We start from the raw sequence: 22,876 nt of genomic DNA, 5'->3' as shown, positions 1-22,876 counted from the left end.
CCTGATTCATCCTGGCTCTCCAGCAGATCCTCCACAGAGGGCTACTCAGTGTGGTGGAGGCGTTTCTCCCTCCTGATATCCTGATATGTGGGTGCCAGTGGAGCTCATAGGATGCCCATTTTTTTAAAAAAATGATTTTTGAGATTTTTGGGGGGCCATATCTGTGACCTCATTGGCATAGGTGACCTCACATGAAGAAACTTTGGTAGTTCTGCAGAGAATGATTTTTAAAACTTTGGTCATCTCCGAATGACCCCAGTCCCCAAATAAACAACACTTCTGTAACAAAGCAGCACAGTATAATTACACAAAACAGTCAGTTTCCATTTTTGTAAACATTAGAGATCATCTTAGCATTTGATTCTTTTTAAGAATGCATTTTTATTGATGTAAGCATCCTTTGAATAAAGAACAAAAAAGGGGGGAAAAGTTAAAAAAAATTAACCAACACATTGAAAAAACCTGATGGTTTATGCGGTGTTCCACACTCATAGTCCCCCACCCCCTCAGAGAAGGGAGGGAGGTGCCTTCTTATTAGCTTTTCTTTGGGGCCACACTTAGTCATTATAATTTCATAGCCTTCAGTTTGAGGTATGTCATTTTTGTGGTTTCCATTTACATTGTTGTGGTCGTTAATTATATTGTTTCCTGATTCTTCTTGCTTCATTCTTAATCAGTATTATATAAGTCTTCCCATACTTCTCCATATTAATCACATTCACTGTTTTTTATGTTACAGGAATATTCCATTACATTCTTGTACTAGAACTTGTTTAGCCGTTCCCCAAATGTTAGCCCAGCCCAGCCATGAGCACTGCATGAATAGTCTTCCAACTATTTGAGTTGTTCTTTGTTTCTTTAAGGAGCATTTTGTAATTGAATCTATGCAAGTCTTTTGTTTTGGTAGATTAATCCCCACACACTATGCATTTTGTAGGTATTTGGACGAGAATTTCCTTTCGGTTATTACCTCTTGGATTTTGTTATCATTATATGGAAATGTCATTGACTTTTGAGGGTTTCTTTGTAACCTGCAACTTTGCTGAAGCTATTGTTTCAATGAGTATCTTTACTGATTCTCTAGAATTTTCCAAGTAAACCATCATATCACAAAGAGGGATGGTTTTTATCTTCTCTTTACCTATCTTTATGCTTTTAATTTCTTTCTCTTGATTTATTGCTATTGATAGAAGTTCCCAAATTGTATCTAATAATAATGGGGAGAGTAGATCTCCTTGCTTTACTTGGTATTTATTGAAAAATGTCTAGGGTATCTTCATTGCATATAATGTTTGATTTTGATTTCAGACAGATAGTTTTTATGATATTTAAAAAGTACCTTAATGCTTACATTTTGTGGAGTTTTGAGGGTTTTTTTTTTAGCATAAAGGAGTGTTGTACATTGTCAGATGCCTTTTCTGCATCTTTTGAGATAATGGTGTGGGTTTGGGTGTTTTTATTTTTAATATGATTAATTATATGGATTGATTTCCTAATGTCGAACCATCCTTGTATCTCTGATATAAATCTAATATGGTTACAATGAATGATTTCTGTAGTCTGACAGGATTTTATTTAAAAATTTTCAATTAATATTCATTTATCATATAGCTCTATAATTCTCCTTGGTACTTTATCCTTCCATGGTTTAGACATTAGGGCTATATTTGTCTCATAAAAGGAATCTGGTAAGGTCCTTTTTTCCTTTCAGTTTTTGAGAATACTTAGCATATTACCAGCTATGGGCATCCAGTTTGTTTCTAGTATTTTGCCACTATAGAAACTGCTGCGAAAAATATAGTGTTGTATATGAGACCTTTTGTTTTATATTTGACCTCCTCGGGATACGACATCTTTGGGGCAGTGAATGGACATTTATCAAGCATCTACTATGTGTTAGGCACTGTGCTAAGTGCTGGGTATAGAAAGGCAAAAGTGGTCGGGGCTCTCAAGGAGCTCGAGATATAATGAGTTAGAGGGTATGGACATTCTTAGTCACTTTCTTCTAGTAATTGCTTTCCAAAATGCAAAATGCCTCTTATCGCATGTGGGGAAACTGAGGTTCAGAAAGGAGGACAATTTGACTGCTAGTTTATGATAGAGCGTGGTCTAGTCCCTGGTGCTCTGAGGCTCTGGACCTTCCTCACAAGATGTCACTGTTGGGTCATTTCAGTTGTGGCTGACTCTTTGTGACCCCATTTGGGGCCTTAGATACTGGAGTGATTTACCATTTCTTTCTCCAGCTCATTTGACAGATGGGTAAGCTGAGGCAAACAGGCTTAAATGACTTGCCCAGGGTCACACAGTTAGTAAGTGTCTGAGGCTGGATTTGAACGCAGGTTTTCCGGACTCCAGGCTCAGTGTTCTATGTTTCATATCCACACTGCACCACCTAGCTGCCCCACGAGATATCTGCTCCCTTTTCTAAGAGACAACTTGGGCAAAACACTAAAATTAGAGTTAGAAGTTCAGTGTTCAAGTCCCTTCTTTGACACCGACTAGCTGTGGGACTGTGGGTGAATCACTTTATCTCTCTGAGTCTCAGTCCCCCGGCCTGTAAAATGAGATTAATAAACATTGTGCTATTTACATCCCATTGTTGTGTGAAGCTCCAGTGAGATAATGTATGTACAATGCTTTGTAAACCTCAGAGCACTCTATAAATGTGAGCTATTATTATTTCTTCCTCAATAAAATGTGGTAGATATTAAAAGCTGGCATTGTTTTACACCTTGGATGATTTTCATGAAGCACATCCAATTATAGGTTAGGATCTGCATTGTGGGAAGGAATGCCTAAGTCGATGAGATCACAGACCCATTGAAGTATTTTACATTATCTCCAGTCTGGCACCCAGATAGAAATGATAGACATTTTAAAAGACGTGCTTGAAACTTCCAGTCATCTTCTGCCAACCCACATGGCTACCTACAGGGACGGTGTCTGGCACGATGCTGGGTTTTGTTTTGGTTCGGTCTTTGACTATGTGTTCTGTAGGCGGCTGAAAGTTGATTTTTGTCGTTGTTGAGTCGTTTTTCAGTCATGTCCAACTCTCTGTGACCCCACCTGGGGTTTTCTTGACAAAGATCCTAGAGTAGTTGGCCGTTTCCTTCTCCAGCTCATTTGACAGAGGAGAAAACTGAGGCAGACAGGGTAAAGTGACTTGCCCAGGATCATATAGCTGGTGAGTATCTGAGGCTGGATTTGAACTCAGGAAGATGAGTCTTCACACAGTGAAGTCTGTGGCATAGTAAGAAAAGACCAATAGGAGGAATTCAGAGAAGCATAGAAAGACTCATATGAACAGATACAGAATCAAGTAAGCAGAACCAGGAGAACAAAAGACATAATGACTACAGTAATGTCAATGAAGACAATACTAAAAGGCAGGCAAACTCTAATTTTATTTATTTTTGCGAGGCAATAGGGTGAAGTCACATAGCTAGTAAGTGTCAAGTGTCTGAGGCCAGATTTGAGCTCAGGTCCTCCTGAATCCAGGGCTGGTGCTAAACTCTAGTTTTAATGACTGATTTTGATTCCTGGCATAGATGACAAATCACCTTTTCAGGGTCTCAGTAAAGAGGTGGAGGGAATTTCCTTATTGATGTCCCCTACCGTGATGAAGTCGCAGGTCTGGCAAACAAGGAGGACAGAACAACAAAAACCCTCAACTGTATAACCTCTTCCTGGAGAAGAAGCCACTTTGTGCGGTTGACCAAGGCAGCCAGGATGAATGTCAGCCCTCCGGAGTAGAAAGACCACTGAGCATGGAGGGAGGAGACCTTCAGCTGAGGCTCTCTCCGGCCGTCGGTGGGTGCCGGGACCCCTCACGGCCGTGTGGCGCTGTGGGGAAAGCACTTGGTGAGCCATGAAACTCTATGAACTCAAGGGCTGATGGTCTTAGGTGCTCGGGGGGCGTCTCATCCAACCTCCTCACTTTACAGGGGTGGAAAAGGCGCCCCAGAGAGATTAAGTCAAATAAAATAAAGTCAACAGGTACTTATTAAGCTTAGTGCTATGGTTGGTGATGGCTTGGCTTCCTGCTCAAAGTGGACTGAACTGTGGGTAAGAGATTTCATGGCAGGGATCCAGAAGACAAATTAGAGAATGAGTGGGACTAAGAAATATACCCCCTTAATAATAATAAAAGCTAACATTTATGTAGTGCCTACTGTGTGCCAAGCACTATGCTAGGTGCTTTACAAACATTTCATTTTGTCCTCACAGTAACCCTGGTGCTGTTATTAGCCCCATTTTAGAGATGAGGAAACTGAGGCCAACAGAGGTTAAGTGACTCGGCCAGAGTCACACAGCTAGTAAGTGTCTAAAGCCAGATTTGAGCTCAGGTCTACTCCACATTCTGTGCACCGTGGTGCCCCCATGCTCCTTAAAAGCACTGGTTAGTAGTAAAACAATTTCCTAGTTAAACAGTTACCCCATTTATCTACCTCGCCTCCATAAGTCAGTGATCCCTGTTATCTGTTGAGCATCTCCTCCCACCCCAGTATTTGCATAGGTAAACGTTCCAATACCAGAAATGATTTTACTCCACACTGGCTTTTTGGAGTCCCTACCTCTCTTCAAAGCTCAGTTTAAATCCCACCCCCTTCAAGAACACTTCCCGGATTCCCTCTGTGGTTAGGACTCCCCCACCCCCATCAGTTTGTGTTTATTTTTTATAAGTCTTGTACTCATCATCATCTCAGTAGAATATAAGCCTGTGGAGGGCAGGGACGTTCAAACTTTTGACTTTGTAGCCCCAGCATCCAGTACACAGAAGGTGCTTAATAACTGCCTGTTGATTGCTATATTAGGGAGTGCCGGTGGCATCAGAAGTAGCAGTAGAACTTTTTACAAATGTATTTTCAGCAAAGGATCTGATAAAATCCTTGACCCTAAGATATGTGTCCTGTAAGTTTTTAATGTGCTCCCTTCTGAGGTGGGGTATTGGGGGGATGTTTTTTGTTTGTGGTCTGTTCCTGTGATCTTAAGGAACTCCTAGTGAGCAGGTGAGGAATTCCAGAAACTTGCCCGTAACTTAAAAGTCTCAGGGAGTTACTGTTGTTCAGTCCATCTGACTCTGTGACCTCATTTGGGATTTTCTTGGCAAAGATACTGGAGCAGTTTGTCATTTCCTTCTCCAGCTCATTTTACAGATGAGTAAACTGAGGCACACAGGGTGAAGTAACTTGCCCAGGGTCACACAGCTAGTAAGTATCTGAGGCCAGATTTGAACTCAGGTCTTCCTGACTCTAGGCCTGGGGTTCTATTCATGGCACCACCTAGCTGCCCTTCAGAGAGTTATAGAGAGGTTAAATGCCTTATCCATGGTCACAAAGCCAGTTTATGCCAGAAGCAGGGCTCGAACCCAGGTCTTCCTGCCTCCAAGGCCAGTTGCACTTCATGCCTCCCTGAAGAAGACACAGGCAGACCATGGGGTTCACTCTCCCACATTGGAGTTCCAATGGGATTAGTGATATACAAAGAGCAGTTTTTCAGCTGCTGTCACTAAAAGCCATCTCCAAACCAGAAAACTTCTGGAGCATCAGAACCCAGAACCAACCCAGACATGACTTCATTTCCTTCTTTGCTTTCGGGAAGCCTGGAGAGAAAGAAGCCTCGAGGTTCAGGTGACTTGTGGGATCTCAGGATCACAGATCTACGCCTGAGAGAGGTCCCAGAGGCCCTCTGGCCTGCCTCTCCCCAGGAAGTGACTTGCCCAATGAGATGCAGGTAGTGAGCATGAGGCAGATTTGAACCTGGGTCCTCTGACGCCAGAGGCAGTTTTCTTTTCTCTGGTTGTTAAAAAAAAAAAATTCTTTCCCAGTTTTCTACTTCCCTCCTAATCTTGGTTGCATTAGCTTTGTTTGTGCAAAACCTTTTCAATTTAATGTAATCAAAGTTGTCCATTTTGCATTTCGTGATATTCTCTATCTCCTGTTTGGTCCTCAATTCTTTTGTTCTCCATGAATCCTGATAAGTAAACTATTCCTTGCTCTCCCAGTTAGCTTCTAGTATCAGCCTTTATATTTAAATCATGAACCCATTTTGACTTTTTTTTGGTCTATGGTGTGAGATTTTGGTACAGTTCTCTTTTCTCTGTACCCCACTTCCTCCCTAGACCCTAGAGGCAGGTACCATTACTCCTCTTGATTTTAGTTCAATGGAGGCAATTCTTTGAAATAAACTGAGAAGGTGATATCCCCCCTCCCTCCCCCTGCACATTGGCCCAGATGCTGCTGCTGCTTCAGTCTCCCTTTGGCCCAGGGAGCTCATCGAGAACATGACTAGAGGGAGGTCCAGGTGGATCCTTGGCCCCGAGGGCTGACAGGATGCTCAGACAGACAGCACGGTCATCAGACAAGAGGCTCTGCCAGACTGGTGGAGTCTGCAGGAATGCCTGGCCGCCGGCTTGCAGATGCAAGTCAAGTCCAAACAGGAATCTGGGCTGGATTGATCTTACCCAGGAGGCCCAGCTGCTTCCATCCATTCCATGGTCAGGCCGACCTGAGAGCGCTCGAGACAAATGGGAGCCGTTAATGTAGAAGCTACCATCGATATGCTATGGGATGGGAGGAAGTCGCCTGTTGTTTTTTTCCCAGTGGTTGTTAGGAGCGGGGATTTGATGCACAAGAACCAGATGGTCTCGGTGAGGCTAAGGAAGGCTGAGGAATGTTGAGGGGCTGATGGCTGCCAGGTCAAGATCCTTTTAGACCAAGAGAGTAGCCACCCCGAACATCCATTCATCAGCAGTGAGGACAACTGTATTCGGAGAATTAGATCCTCAGATGGATCTAGAGCTGGAATGGACCATCTAGTCCAACCCCATCATTTTACAGAAGAGGAAACTGAGGCACAGAGGAATTAAGTGACTTGTCCAAAGTCAGCCAGATAGTAAATGGATGGGATCTGAACCCAGTTCCTCCATCACCAGATGCTAAATGCTTTCTGCTCTAACATACTGTCTGCTGTTGTATGTTGTTGTATTTACCCACCTGTAAAATTCAGGTAAGAGCATCCACCTCCCAGGTGGTAGTGAGGTTCAAATGAGATAATATTTGTAAAGTGCCTTATAAACCTTCAAGCTCTGTGTAAATGCTAGCTACCACTACAGGCTTTGTATATGTGGCATGTGCTTATATGTACATATTATTTCCCTTCTTAGAATGTATGCTTCTTGAAGGCAGGGACTATGATACTTTTGTCTTTGTATCTCAAGCTTGGCACACAGCAGGTGCTTAATAAGTACTTATTGATAGATTAATACGTAGACAGGCATATGTATAACCACACACATGTGTGTACGTGTGTATGTGTCTATATTTATAACCCTAGGCAAGTTACTTAACCACCTCTGAGATTCACTTTTCTCATCTCTAAAACAGGTGATGAGGCAGTATGACATAGTGCCTTGGGGTCAGGAAGTCTCACCTCTAACACAGACTGACTTAGCAGATCCTCTGGGCAACCTCTCTGGGCCTCTTCGAAATAAGCGAATTGGATTGAGGTCCCTTCCAGGGCCAGATCTGTGACCCTGTGATTTAGTCTAGCCCTCATTTTTACCGAGTTGGAGACTGAAGTCTGAGGTAGGGGGATGAAGTGATCTACCCGAGGTCTCCTAAGCTGTGAGCCATAGGGCTGAGGCTTGAGGTCAGATGCTGCACCCCTCCTTCTATCGTCCTATGAGATGCTGACTTCAGCACTGGTTAGCAGATCACACACCCTCTCTCGGAGCCTCATTCTCCTCATCTGTAAAATGGGGCTCGTAATGCTTTTCATACCAACCTCCCAAGGCGGTTGTGGGGAAAGCATTTTGTAAACCTGAGAGAGCTAGATGAAAGGGCGATGATCGTGCTGCATCCTCATTTCATAAATAATGACAGCAAGTAATTTCCCCAAGGCCATACTGTTAGTTAGGTTCAGGGTTGTGACTACTTCCCCCTCCAAACTCTCTACACTTTTCCTTTCCTGAAAAACTGTTTTTACTGGGGCAGCTAGGTAGCTCACTGGATAATGCTCTGGCCTTGGAGTCAGGAGGACCTGAATTCAAATCCAGCCTCAGATGCTTGACACCTACTAGCTATGTGACCCTGGGCAAGTCACTTAACCCCGACTGCCTCAACCAAAAAAAACCCCCTAAAAAACTCTGTTTTTATTTATATCTTTAGTTTTTAAATCACTTTCATTTCCAAAGATGTCTCCCTCTCCACCCCCTGCCCCCCATGAATCATCCCTTTTAACAGAATAAAAAAAATAACAAAACTAATCAAGGCATCCTGTATGCAGTGTTCCCCACCCATAGTCCCCCACCTCTGTCAAAAAGGGGAAAAGACCATTTTCTCATTCAAGGTGAAGCATGGCCATTATAATCACAAAGTATTTGGGATTTTGTTTTTCTTTCTTTTCCATTTTTCATTCTCATCGTGTGTATTTTTCCCTGGTTCTGCTTACTTTATTCTACATCTGTTTTTTCATAAAAGTCTTTCCAGATTTCTCTAAATTCTTCCTATCTCTTGTTTCTCCAGCACAGTAATATTCCATGACATTCATGCGCCACAACTGTCTTAGCCATTCCCCAGTCGATGGACATGTCCTTTTTTCTTCAATGCTGATTCCCACCACCATCCCCCCCTCCCCCCGCCCCACTATTCTGCTTTAGGCTTCTTTGAATAACTTTATTAACTTTTAGCACTAAAGGCTTCTGTTGTTGGGTGTGACCAAATGTATCTAAGCATGGAGTATGGTTTAGTCATTATGTAAAATATGTTCTCAAAAAACCCCGCAAAACAAACCTTGGAAAAGAGGGTTGGAAAAGCTGTCCTTGTGTTTTTGTGATCGCTTCACAAAATCCATTTTTGGCCAATTGGCTTTTATGTACTAAATCGACTTCTTGTGAAATGTTCGGGATCTGTCTCTGGAGATGGAGGAGATGGACCCCCCCCCCCTTTCCCCACTATGCTCATGGCCTTAACTTGAGCCAACTTTCTCTAGAAGGGCTGGCTGATGTAAATGTGGTGCTAAGTGACCCTGTCCCAGAAGCCCTTGCCCTCCCAATGGAAAGTAATGTCCGAAAATTAAGTTTAGTGAAAAGAGTTGCTTCTTTCAGGGAAGAGAGGATTTTGTGCAGAATTTAGAAAACGTGACCTCTTGCTAAGTGCATCCAGTTTGGTCTCAAGATCCCTTGCTGATCTTAGGGAAGGAATGTTCTATTTTCAGCTAAATCTGAGGGCTAGGTCCTCATGATGATAGCAACCACAAGAAGGCTTAGTGATGGCAAGTAGCCGACGTACTAATGTTCTCATAATACCCTTGTAAGATACTGCTTTAGTTCAGGATGATGAAAACATCATTTTTATTTCATTTTTTTCTCTTCTCCTCCAGCCTCCTCTAGGAAGTCGGACCCCCTAGAACAATGAAGAGTGTAGCTAAATCCTGGAGCGCAACAGTAAAGCAAGGGACCCATGGGATTGAGCGGGGACGTCCCCTCCCTCCAGCTGCTTCTGGCATGAAGACTTCCAAATCTTCTACATCACTCTCTTTTGAGTCCAAACTCAGCAAGGTACTGGTTTTTTTTTAAAGCACATGCCAAATTGGTGATAATTTTGAATATTACCTAGGATAAGGAATGGGGGTAATTATTCTGCCAATGTAATACAAGTGAGCACATATAGGCAGCCTGGTCTGACTGCAGGGGAATTGACTGACATTTATTAAGCACCTACTATATACCCAAACACTGTGTCTGGTGTTAGAAATGCAGAAGCAATGAATGAAATAATTCTTGCTTTCAGGGAGCTTACAGTCTATCAATCAATCAACAGGCATTTATTAAATATCTACTACTACTAGGCCAGGGATACAATGGAACAGTTCCTACTCTCCAGGACAGGAAGGGTGGCGGTGGATAGACTGGCTGTGTATGGAAAGGGAGGAAGATGGGGAACAGTCAGTACTCCAATATTCCAAATGTCTGTGCTTTTGTTAGCTTGGGTAACCCCTCCTCCTATGCAGACTGCAGCACTTCCACATTTCTTGAGTTGCAGCCCAAATAATCACCCAGTGCCTGTCTTTTCAGTGGGGAGCTTCTTCAGTCTCTAGGCATACAGAGACAAAAATGAAGCATTCCCTGACCACAAAGAGCTTATCTTCTAATAAGAATGTAAAGGAAATATGAGGAAAGAAGTTGCATGAGCTTGTTTACATTTTTACTGACTGTAGAGATACTTTGGGGTGAGGGGAAGGGAGCCTGAAAGTTGCATGTAAAAGCTTACAGCTCCTGCAAAAATCCTACTCCTATGCTTCATTATGGTATGTAGGTGACTATACTCTGGAAGAACCTACCAGAGGAGTGCAAGCACTAACAGGGTCTGCCAAGCTGGAAAGGTTTTGAATGTAGGCTCAGCAGCAGGTTCCATGTATCTTGTCTGAGGCTCAACTTAGTTAAGTTCAGAGAAGGTCATCATTAGATTATCTTTTTATTTTCCCTTTTGTTCATGAATGCAGTCTGTTAAAGGAGTTAAGTTCAATTCAAGCATTTGTTAAGTGCCAACTAGATGCCTTATCTAAAACCAAATGAGTGTCCACAATAAATCTTGTACCAATATGGTACCCTGGAAGTGGAAGGCCACCAGCCTACCTAAGAATTTAGGGCGAGACTGGCCCAGCTTGGAAAACTTGTGTCTGCTGACAGTGGGCCTGGTAGTGGCTGCTGCGCTGGGTGTGATGGAGAGAGACAGTCTCCCTCAAAAGAAATTAAATGCCCTGAATTTAACGTAAATTAGAAGGGAATTTAACCAAGTTGGAAACAATAACATATCTAACCATGAAGGACAATGGGTCCCTGAGGAGTAGGGCCCTGACTCACTGTCAGTAGAAGCCCTGTTCTGGGACTTCATTATAAAGGAAAGAGCCAGAGTAGAGCAAATGAATACCCTAAAGGCTGTGGCTGCTCATTAATCCCACTCAGTGTTTTATGGGTCTCCAGGTCCTATTAGTATAGTAAGACTTGACATAGAAAGAAAACAAAGAACGTTCCCCAGTCGATATCCCTGACCAGACCTTGCCTGTCTTTCATCATAACATCCCTTTCCCCACCCCTAGCTTCTCATCTGCCCTTTGGGGAGAGAGGTAAGAGAGGTAAACAGGAACAATGGATAAAGAAGGAGAAGAAAAGGGAGAGGATAGGGAAAAGCAAGAAAGGAGAAGAAGAGAATGTAACTCCTTGGTGGCAAGGAATGTCTTTGTTTTCATTTGCATCCCCAGCACTTAGCATTTAGTGCCTGGAATATAGTAAGTGCTTAATAAATACTCTATCTATCTCATCCATGTATCCATCAATCCATCTACCTATCCATCCATCCATCCATCCATCCATCCATCCATCCATCCATCTATCCATCTATCTGTCCATCTATCCATACATCCATCCATCTGTCTAGCCAGCTAGCTGTTTCTCTCTTCCTATCTACCTAGAGAGATCAGACTGCTACTCCTCTTTTCTGGAAGGATTGAATGGAAGGGGCAGTGAGAATGAGTGAAGTAGACACATTAAGACCATTTGCAACTTAGGCCGATGGCCTGTGAGTGTCACTTGCACCTTTTTATATGTCATAAGGCTCCTCATTGGTGAAGAGTATGCAGAAGAAGATTTCTAGGTCATTCCTCCTTCACAGTCAGAAAGAAAGTAGAGCCAGACCAGAATTTTTAGCTGGATCGGGTGAGTTTTTAGAGCCTCATCTTGAGTATCAACTATTTGTGAAAGATTCTGGCATTTCCCTGAATGTTAACATCCAGGTTATATTATAGGCAGTGGTTTTAGAACTCAGGATTTATTATCTTAAGAGAACCTCTTTATAGGCATATTTTTATTGATGAGAAATAGCCTAGTGTAATGGATAAAGAACCATCCTTAGAGTCAAGAGGACCTGAGTTCAAGTCTTCTGAGCCATACTGGCTGTTTCCTTAAATCTTGGTGCCCTTGGAAATTCTCTGAAGACTACAGGGCACTTGATGATGCCACTGCATTGGGAGAGGGAATTTGTACACTGGCAGCTCCTTACACCAGTGGATCGCAGGTCCAGTTCAAAACTAAAACCAATCCATTTTATTGACATCTTTTGTTCTGACATCACCTCTATTTCCAAATCATTCCTTTGTCTCTTCTCTATCCATGGGGCCACTATATGTAACTAAGGCTTTTTTAAAAGAGAGAAAAATAGTTCAGTGAACCCAACAGATAAATCTGCCTTCATACAGAAAGTCTCTGTGGAGAAAGAAGGGATATCTTATTTCCTTTTCATCTGTGAACTATTTAGATGTTTCCCTTTTATAACCTTTCCTGTGCAGGTCCCAGTAGCTTAAAAACAGTAAGAAATTTAAAATGATTATTAAATGTTATCAAAGCTTCAGCTTGAGCGAGGTACATACATGTATGTATATGGGTCTGTTTCTATAGCATGTGCTAGGGGATTTTTAAGGCATTTCTCAATGGAACTGAAACATTAATTTCTACAGTTAGGGAGTGTGATGTGGTTAATGATCTAGCAAAAGAGACTGAGGAGGCTTGGTCAGAGAGGTGGGAGGAGAAGAAAGAGAGATAGACAGACAGACAGAGACAGATAGAGACAGAGAGACACAGAGAGAGACAGAGACAGAGACAGAGAAATAGAGAGAGAGAGAAGAGAGCACTGTCATGAAAACCCAGAGAAGATAGTATCTCCAGAAGGAAGAAGGTGGCCACCAATGGCAAATGTGGCAGAGAGGTCAAGGAGGATAAAGACTAAGAAAAAAAATCAGGATCGGCAATTAAAAGATCAGTGACAATGGTGGAAAGAGCAGCTTCAGTTGAGTGATGAGGTTGGAAGCCAGATTGGAAAGGCTTGAGGAGTAAGAGGGAGAAGGCAGCAGCAGCAGACACAGGAATTTGGCAGAGAGAGAAGAGAAATATAGGACAATATCTTGAGGGTTGGGGTAGGGTCTAATGAAGGGGTTTTTTTCAGGATGAAAGAGATGGGTATGTTTGTAGGCAGCAGAGAAGGAATCAATTAGTAGGTAGAGATTCAAAGATTAGAGTGGAAGATGATTATAAGGGCAATCCAATGGAGAAAAACAGGAGGGGATGGGCTTGAGGGATTGGCCTTGGTGAAGAGCAAGGCTGTCTCCTCGTCTCAGACTGGATTAAAGGAGGAAAGGTCAGGAGGTTTTACCTGACATACAGCAGGCACTTAATAAGTGCTCCCTGGGCTGTTGAGTGAGAGTGACTGAGAGGAGGAATAAGAGCTGGAAATAAATAATTAGTGATTTTGATAATTTTGTTTCATTTAATTTTAATTGTTTGTTTTATTTTGTTTAATTGATGCAGTGACGTGAACAAGTTTCTGTCTTGGCCTGACTACAGATTATGCGTCTCCCCCAAATCCCTGCTCCCCTACATCTGCCTTCTCTAACACCTGTGGCCTGACTGTGCTCTTCGTTTCATTGATTTTTCTCATCCCATGTTTATCATTATGTGAAAAAGATAAAGAAAATGGTGATGAATGAATAAAACATTTTAATTTTAATTAGAAGGAATATAACCATATTAAAAAAAATTTTTAGCATAAAGACTGCTTCATAAGGTAATTGTGTATGATTATTTTTCAGGATGTACTTTTTCCTCTTTCAAAGGGCTTTCATTTTAGGGGCCTGTATTCAGACCTCTTTTATCATTAAAAAAAAAAAAAAGAAGGCTAAATTAGTACCCCTGTGTGAGTGAGTTAGCTCTTTTTCCTAGAACTAAGTAGAGTCCTAAACATATAGAGCTCCCTACAGGATAGAGGAATTCCTTCTTCCGAGAAAGAAGATATATTCCCTGCCCTCAGGAGGCTTATGGATTAACGTGTGAGACAGAGCAGTACAGAGAAGGACAAGGGATAAAATGAGCATAAACCATGCTGTTTATGTGAAGTTGTATATCTGTTGGGGAAGGCCAGAAAGATAAAAAGATCAAGTGTGTTCCTAATGGCAGGAGAGAGTGAAATCATTCAAGCCAGGTGAAGAGAGAGTGGAACCCTGGAGTATTGGGCAAGGGGGTTGGTGGAGAAATTGGGCAGAAGGAACACTTGGCCCAAGGGTCAGGGGACCTGGGTTCAAGTCCTCCCTCTGACACTAACCCCCGCATGACCTCGGACAAGTCACTTAACCCTGAGTCATGATTTCATTATTTAGAAAGGAGAGGGCTAGACTAAGTGGCTGTTGTCCATGGTTGTCTATCCACTTTTCCAGGATACCTTAAAACAGAGAACTTAAGACCACTGGACCACAGAATCACAGCTCTAGAACTAGAAGGGACTCCAGAGGTCATCTTGTCCAACTCCCTCATTTTACAGAGGAGGAAACTGAGGCACGGGGAGGTGACTGGCCCATGGGAAGGCTGTCAGGATCAGGGAGGGGCCTTAGAGCATAGAATGTCAGGCCTTATAGGTCATGGCCCTTACAAGGAAACTGAGGCCCAGAGAAAGAAAGTGGCTTGTCCAAGGTCACACATCAGATTAGTGTTAAAACCAACATAAGAACCCAGGTCTCCTGCCTCCCACTCCAATGGCCCTCCTACTGTGCCTCAATACTTCTGCCTACTATTTAGTTTTGGATATTTATTACTAATTAGGCGCTGTCCAAGATGCCCTCAGCTTTCAGATTAAATCCACTCTCCTTGCTAATTTTTATGACATCAGAAAACAGAACATTGGCCTTCGAAAGTGGAAACAGAAGCATTTTGTTTGTGATCATGCATCTGGAATTCCCTGATCTCAGTCAATCCACTTCCCTTCTTTATTTGGGGAGCTCTCCAGGGACTGTTCAGCCTCCACAATCAGAGGTGCCTCATTGCTTTCACCCATTTCCTGTGGTGTTCAGGGAGCGAGACTCCACCCCTGCCTCAGCATGGGGTGTCTGGAGTGTGGGCTGGAGAATTCAAGTAACACTGATCACCAGCAGCTGTTTTTAACTTGAGTGCTGGCACCTCCAGGTGGACAAAGCCAGTAGGCTTGGGGAGGAAGAGCCCCGGGTTGGAAGCCCCAAGAACTGGGTTCTAATCCAGGGGCTCCACCAGGGGCATGATACCTGTCCTGGGTGATCCAGAAATGGCCACATTTATATGGAGAGGACAAGCTTAAAGAGAAAAGGAATTTCAGATTTGTGGCTCTTATAATTAATGGATGACAGCCTTCCCTTTCTAGTGATATCAAGGGGCAGTTTTGCATTGAGATGCATTTGAGGTCACCAATTGATGTTTATTAACATCTTTGTTCACAAAGACTCACTTATAGTCGAATAAATGTGGCAGTATTCCCTGGGCAAGGATCCAGGTTTGAGCTGACTATAGCCCTTTCTTTAGAATGAGCTGTAATCTCTCTCTTGACCCCCTCTTAAGATTGGGCAGGTCCCCTCTGAAGTCACTGCTGTGGGTAACAGCTGGGTTCTTCAAGGCTGTGTCATGAACTTACAGGGGTCCAGCTTAGTATAAGCCCTCATGTCCTGCTGTTTAGAACGCAGGGCTGGAAGGGATCTCAGGGATGCTCTCATGCAGCCTCCTCATTTTATAGAAGAGGAGATGGACTAGCCATGTTGTTTGCCCAAGGGTCTTGTGGCTGGTTAGTGACCAATCTGGTTTCTTCTGGTCTAATGCATTTTCCCACATTGACTTGTATTTCTTCCCATCCATCCTACAATTCCCTTTTTCCCTTGGTCACCACAGAAATTCCAGGCTCATAGATTTAGAGCTGGAAATAGTGATGAGATCATAAATGGAGACCTCAAAGGGAATTACAATTCCATCTGTCCCACCCTCCTTTTTACAAATGAGGAAACTGAAGTGTAGGGAAATCCTAGATAATAGACTTTTAGAGCTGGAAGGGATCTTAGAAGCCACTGAGTTGAATCCTTTCATTTTACAGATGAGGAAACTGAGGCAGAGAGGTTGCTTGGGTAAGAGTCACATATAGGTAGTAAGTGGCAGAGTGGAGATTTGAACCTAGATCTTTAGACTCCAAATTCTTGACTGTTTCCATCATGCTGCATTGTGCAGAGATTTTCCCTCACTACTACAATTGCAATTCTAGAGCACATTATTTAAAGAGATGGTTGATGAAATCTAGAAAAGGAAGCAGCAATCACAGTGCCAGCTTTTCTTCACTGAGAACAAGTCATCCCGACTAGGCTTGTTTCCTTGTTTTTGTGACATGATTACTTGAAGAGTAGAGTACTGAGGTGCTGGAGAAATAATAATGATGATGATAATAATAACAACAACTTTAAAGTTTTCCGAGTGCTTTATTGACATTCTTTCATTCGATCCTCACAAGAGCCCTGTGAAGTAGGTGCTGTTATTATCCCCATATTACTGATGAGGAAACTGAGGCAGAGAGAAGTTAAGGGACTTGGTCAGGATCCTATAACTAGCTGGTGTTTGAATCAGGATTTGAACTCAAGTCTTCCTGAGTCCAAGTCCAAAATGCTATCCATCACACCTCCGGCCTGCTTCCATAAATAGGACTTATTTGACAGTCTCTTTTGCTATTAGGGGAAAGATAGCAAAATGTAGGTGAGATAATAGTATAATTAGAGGTGAATGACCAGACACCCCTTCCCCCAATGTCACCTTTAATGGTTTAACCGTCTACTGGGGAAGAGGTCTGCAGTCCATCAGCGAGTATTTATTAAGCACCTCCTGGGCACTAGGTGGTATACCCTTAGGCAGTGGGGATGCTCCAGTTCCCTGGGGGATACTTATGGAGTCTTCTGTCTTGTCCCCTTCCCTTCTCCTGCCTCTCTCTCCCTTACAGCTGAAGAGGGCCAGTAGCGATGACATGCTCACCAAACCGGGCAGTGCCAGCCCCTCAGGATCCGTCAGGCTGAAGAAGACTGTGACTTCTGGTACCGTCTCGGAGCTTGCAGAGAACCGTTTAAAGAGCTGCGTAGGTAGGCGGCATCTGAGCAAACTCCAGCCCTGTCCTCTGCACCAGCCTCTTTCACTCTGCCTGCTCTATGATTGCAGTTCCCTCATGATTCTATAGCTGAGAACTTCTCTTAGCTGTCTGTGAAGTTAGCCTAGGGCAGACATTGGGACGGAGGAGGGTTTCATTAACGTAGGGAACTGTGGCTGGGAAGAGGTCCGCTAGTATAGACCTGGTTGGGACTTGAGTCTCTGAAGGGTTCGTGAGGCACTGTTGGGTTCAGGGATCTGCCACAGGCTACCATGCCGCTAGGGAATGGCAGAGGCCAAGATGGACCCACAAAGCCACATTTCCTCTTGCAAATGTCTGAAAGGCCACAATTATCTACCAAGGCTTGAAACCACACTATGACCAAGGAATACCTTGTATAACTCCTTGTGTAGACTCTCTCAACAGACGCCCCTTCAGTAGAGTAACCCCAAGACCTGCTCCAGGGCCCAGAATATGGAAGGTGCCCGATATCTACTTGGCAGTTGGTTTTTAAAGGCAGAACAAAGACCGATCAATGAGAGTCATAGGGAAGTGAATTTTTTCCCAATATAAGGAGGAGAGGCAGCTAGGTGACACAGTGGATAGAGTACCGGCCCTGGATTCAGAAGGACCTGAGTTGAAATCCGGCCTCAGACACATAGTACTTACTAGCTGTGTGACACTGGGCAAGTCAATTAACCGCAAAAAAAAAAAAAAAAAGCACGCCCAATATAAGGAGGAACTTACTTTGTAATCAAAAGCAAGCCATCTTTCTGAACCTTGGGCAATTTTCTAAGAACTCTTTCTAAAGCTATGAGTCCATGAGCCTATGAGTCTCTGATCTACCAGCTTATTCTTATAGGATGAGAAGGTATGGACAGGTAGTGATCTTTACCACCTAGGGGCAGAAGGGAAGGGAATTCTCATCAAGTGTTTTATAAATATTATCTCATTTAATCTTCCTAACAACCCTGCGAGGTAATATTAATAATAGCTAACATTTATGTGGCACCAGCTGTGTGCCAGGTATTGTGCAGAGCTTTATAATTATCATCCCTGTGAGGTAGGTGCTGTTATTACCCTTACTTTACAATTGAGAAAACTGGGCAAACAGAGGTTCAGTGACCTCCCCAGGGTCACACAGCTGCCTACCAAGACTGGATGTGAATTCAGGTCTTCCTGTGTCCAGGCCCAGAGCTCTATCCACTGAGCCATCTCACTGACTGGCTCAAAGAGTCATTAATGACTAACTTAGAGAATCATAGGATTAGCTGAGACTGGAAGAGGGGACCTCAGAAGCCATCTAGACCATACCCCTCATTTTATAGATGAGGACACTTGGGCCTAGGAAGTCTAAGTGGTTTGCTCTAGGCCATGACCAGAATGAGTTTCCAAAGATGGCGGGCATCCAGTGACCTTTAATTTTACTAGTTTTCAAGAACTGATCCCAGGAGATGGCCCAGTGTTCTCTTCCACTTTTTTCTGCCTCAGGTAGCCTGGTGGTAGTTTCCCTTTGTATCAGAGGTCTTATGTTTCACTTTTGTGTAAAAAGAAGAAAAGGACATTGGAGGCAATGGTGAAAATTGTTTTCCCCATTATGAAAGCACCAAAGTTTCATCTTCCATTTACTCTCATGGCATTTTAAAATCATTTCCCAGCAAATCCTCTTGTTCTCTCCTCTCAGCAGGTTTTTATTATGTGTCGAATGCTTTTATTTAACAGCAGCAAAGAGGCATTTTATTAAAAACCTAGCAGGTTTGCTACTAACTTTAATGAAACGATTTTCTGACTCAATTATGTTTAGATAGAAATGCATAATCTTTAGTCTAAATGCTTTTCATTATTGAAATATTGCTTTTTTCCCCCAACCGCATTAATTGCTACTATAAATTCCAGATGTTTTTTCAAATTCACGGTAGTTTTGAGCGCTCTTCATTCTGGTTAAGTTGAGAGATGAACCACTAGGTGGCGCCAACATCAAGCACATTGAGTTGGACTCAACCTTTGATTCTTTGATCTGGTTCACGGGTTTGCTTCCCTTTGATCTGAGAATCACAGGATTGAGAGTTGGAAGTGACCCCAGCAGAGCATCTAGTTTTCAACCCTTTCCTGGAAAACAGCCCTCACTCGTGAAGGTCTTTGAAAGGAAAGAAATTTATCAGTCATTTGTCAATGAAACATACAAGTGGAAGAGTGGAATGGTTTGGAAAATCCTGTTAAGGGACAATATAAGTCAGGAGCTCAGAAGCTATGGAGTCCGTTCCCCTCATTTTACAGATAAGTGAACTGAGGCCCGGAGAGTTTAAGTGATTTTACCTAATGTCACAAAGAAGAGTGAGTAGCAGTTCTAAGATTGAAACTCAGATTGTGACTCCAAATTCAGTTCTACTATACCATAATATGGCTTCAATATACCCAAAATTCATTTATTTTGAATATTTAGGGGTTGATTTGTATTTTTAAATTAGTCAACCTTTTCTCAATCAATTCCAGGGGCTCCCTATTACCTCCAGGATCAACCATAAAGTCCCTTGTTTAGCATTTAAAGCTTCTCGCAACCTTTATAGACTTTGTACATCTTACCCCCATCCGTGTACCCTACAATCCAGCTCTCTTGGCCTAATTGCTACCCCTTGCACGCATTTCGTCTCTGGCCCCCATGCCTTTGGACTTCTCATTCACCATGCCTGGAATGCTCTCCATCCCAGCCTCTGATTCTTAGACTCCCTGGCTTCGAAGACTCAACTTAAGTGCCATCTCGTCTAGCCTTTCGGTCTCTCTTCCCTTTCCTCCTTTCCCCAGCCTCCAATGCCTTCCCCATATTGATCTATATACGTTGCCTCCACCATTAGAACATTAACTCCTTGAAGGCAGAGACTCTTTTTGTTTTTCTTTGTGTCTGAAGTGCTTAAGTAAACACTTACTAGATGTTGGTAAATTGAATACTGATTAAATATGGGTATATCTAGTGTTCTAACTTTGTAAGCAGAAGACTAGACACATATTGTAAAGGGTTGACCAGAAGGCTATTTGTAGTGCTTCTGTTGTGGGTGCTATCTCTCAGGAAGCAGACTGGAATGCACCCATTGATGGAAGGCTAGAAATGGTGCCATATGAGAAAACAGTGAAAGAACTAAGGAGCCTGGAGAAGTCCCAGACAAGTTGTCTTCAAGGGTTTGAAGGGCAGTGATACAGAAGAGGAAGACATCTCATTCTGCTTGGCCTCGGAGGGAAGAACCAGGAGCAGTGGGGGAGGGGAGCCAAAAAAGGGTCAGATTTAGGCTAGAAGTCAAGGAAAACTTTGGAAGTCTCCAAAAGTGGACGGGGCTGCCCTAGAGCTGATGGGTTCCCCTTCAGGTAGAGGCTGAATGACCACTGGTACAGGATAGTATCCAGGCAATGCCTGTTTGGGTCTGGGTTGGACAAGATGACCCAGGGATTCTGTGACTCTGGGAAAGGAGTGCTATATATAGTGTGGACTAGATCACCTCTTGGACTCCGAAAGCACTAACCTAAAGCTTGGGGAGAGAGAGCACTGGGTCTGGCATCAGAGCACTTGGGTGCCCTTGACCTAGGCAGTCTCTGAGGACCCTCCCAGCTCTAAATCTGTGAGCCTCTGATCTGCCATATAAGGTCGCCCAACTATCACACCCTTTCATTGAGGCAGGGCATCCTAAAAGTCCTGGTGGAGTTAAAAGCAGCTTAAAACTGCACTAAAAGTTTTGGGACACCCCATCTGTATTATTGAGGAGCAGCTGATAAATGTTTTTCACCTTCAGATAGCTGAATTAGCCCCATGTGGCAATATTATCAAACGAGCTGAACATTAACATGACATAATTCAAAGTATTACCCTTTCTGGGCCCTCATTTCCCCTATTATAGAATGGGGGGGGTAAATGAAATCCAAAGTCCCTTCTAGCTTTCAACCTCTAATTCTCTGATTTTATTTTAATTCCAAGCCATTAAAAGCTTGGGACTGCACAAAGACTTTTGGGACATCTTGTATATTACTGCAAAGTAGTTAGTCAATAATTGTATTGATGCCTGGAAGCTGAGTGTGAAGGACAGAACAATGTTTTATCATTGGGTAACACACGAAGAGGCAACTGATAGTGTAGCCCAATTCCTGAGGTCGTTCTCCAACAGAGATGAATGTCTTATGTACAGATTGCTGTGGCTGAGTTATAGGTTGTATGTTTGTAGACCTGGGTTTGAATTCTGCCTCTGATACTTGCAAGTTAATTAAGCTCTCAAGAGTTGGGAGGGACTTCAGGTCATTTAGTCCAGCTCTTATTTTGTAGATGGCAAAGTGATTTGCCTGAGGTCACATGGCTTGTGAGGGGCAGAGCTGGGTCAGGAACCCAGTTTCTCAGACTCCAAACTCAGTGTTCTTTCCACTGTGGCACATTAACTCTCAGTGTATGGTGACCTGAAAAAGAGGGCACCTAAGACAACGATAGGGAAGGTGGGTGGCGCAAGTGGGTAGAGCACCAGGCCTAGAGTCAGAAAGATTCATCTTCCTGAATTCAAATCTGGCCTAAGATACTTACCAGCTGTGTGACCCTGGGCAAGTCACTTAACCCTGTTTGCCTCAGTTTCCTCATCAGTCAAATGAGCTGGAGAAGGAAACAGCAAACCACTCAAGTTTATCTTTGTCAAGAAAACCCCAAATGAGGCCACTAAGAGTCTGAAATGAATGAACAACAAGACAAATATATGATAAATATTTAACATATAAGTTATATAGAGAGAGGGTTTAAATTTTTAATATTGTATATAAGAAAACATAAGATGTTTGGGGACTTGTGAGAGGATTTGATGAATTATATAGGGTAAAAGATGAGAGGTGATTACATAACATCATTTAGCAAGACTTCATTTTCCAGATAGGTTAATGCTATGTCTCTCATTTTTAAAGTAATTCATGAAAATTGCTCTCCCAGCACAGGCAGATTCATTTGATTAGCATGTGCCCAAGCCTGCTGGAGCGTGTGCCAGGGACTAAGATGTTTGGCTGGGCAGCAGTTGGTTAGGAACAGTGGGGATAGCAATGTCTGTGGTAATTAAATATGTCAATGGCCAGATGACATCTGCTAACTCAATGTGGGAGATGCTTTAGAAGAAACATATCAGAGGTGATTAAAAAACTCAGGCTAGGGAAGGGTAGAGGAAAGAAGAGACAGGATGCATTCAGCTATCTGCCTGAGTAGGGTCAGCTCAACCCCTTCAAGAGGGCCCTAGTAGCTAGATGTCTAAAGTGGAGGGTGTGCTGAGCTTGGAGTCAGGAGGACGTGTTCAAATCCTACCTGAGATACTTACCATCTGTGTGACTTTGGGCAAGTCTCAGAGACTCAGTTCTGTCATTTGAAAAAGAACTCCAGTTCTAAGAGACATGATCCTTGAGAGAGCCTCTTTGGGCTGGGATGTAACCTGGCCCCATACCAGAATGCACAGATTCAGCGTGGAAGATGAGAGAATCATGGTGCAGGGGGTGCCCACAGTATCATGAGCTGGCCTAGCAGAAGGGCTTCCCCAGCCCCCAGCCCCAGTAATCTTTCTTTGTTCTCCTCCTACACATTGGCTTACAGAGGCTATTCATGGAAGGGCAGGGGGAAGCTGGAGGACTTTCCAGTGAATTCATGGAAGATTGAAGTTCAGGTCTGTGAACTTGGCTATGACCTTCAGAAATGGTCAAGTCCCTCTGTGGAAAACATGATCAGCTCTGCTCTTTCAGCTGCCCTTCCTGGTGGACTGCATACACTGGACTATTGTGTGGCTGCTCACGGCTGGGAAGATCCTCTAGGTCTCTGAGGTTCACTGCTGGGCTGGAGGAAATTTCCGCCTGCATAGTAATTCCTTCCATGTCATCATCCCTTAAAAAGAGAGAAGAGGGATGGATGATGGTAGTGAAAA

At 43.2% G+C, this 22,876-nt stretch overlaps 1 protein-coding gene across 9 annotated transcripts in view; it reads left to right on the top strand.

The window, feature by feature from the left end:
• The window catches only part of SPECC1 (sperm antigen with calponin homology and coiled-coil domains 1), a 345,436-nt gene that overhangs the window by 81,857 nt on the left and 240,703 nt on the right, over positions 1-22,876 (top strand). For all 9 annotated transcript variants that reach the window (XM_078154748.1, XM_078154744.1, XM_078154747.1 and 6 more), the window contains exons 2-3: positions 9,382-9,559; positions 16,821-16,956. In XM_078154748.1, coding sequence (XP_078010874.1) covers positions 9,413-9,559; positions 16,821-16,956 — 283 coding nt within the window. In that variant the 5' untranslated portion in view covers positions 9,382-9,412. The remainder of the gene's footprint in view (positions 1-9,381; positions 9,560-16,820; positions 16,957-22,876) is intronic.

Source organism: Phascolarctos cinereus, unplaced genomic scaffold (assembly GCF_003287225.1).
Source record: "Phascolarctos cinereus isolate Bilbo 61053 unplaced genomic scaffold, phaCin_HiC Scaffold_5;HRSCAF=322, whole genome shotgun sequence".
In the NCBI taxonomy this organism is placed as follows: domain Eukaryota; kingdom Metazoa; phylum Chordata; class Mammalia; order Diprotodontia; family Phascolarctidae; genus Phascolarctos; species Phascolarctos cinereus.
Note: the sequence above shows the minus strand (reverse complement) of the source record. Positions and strands in the feature narration are given on the sequence as shown.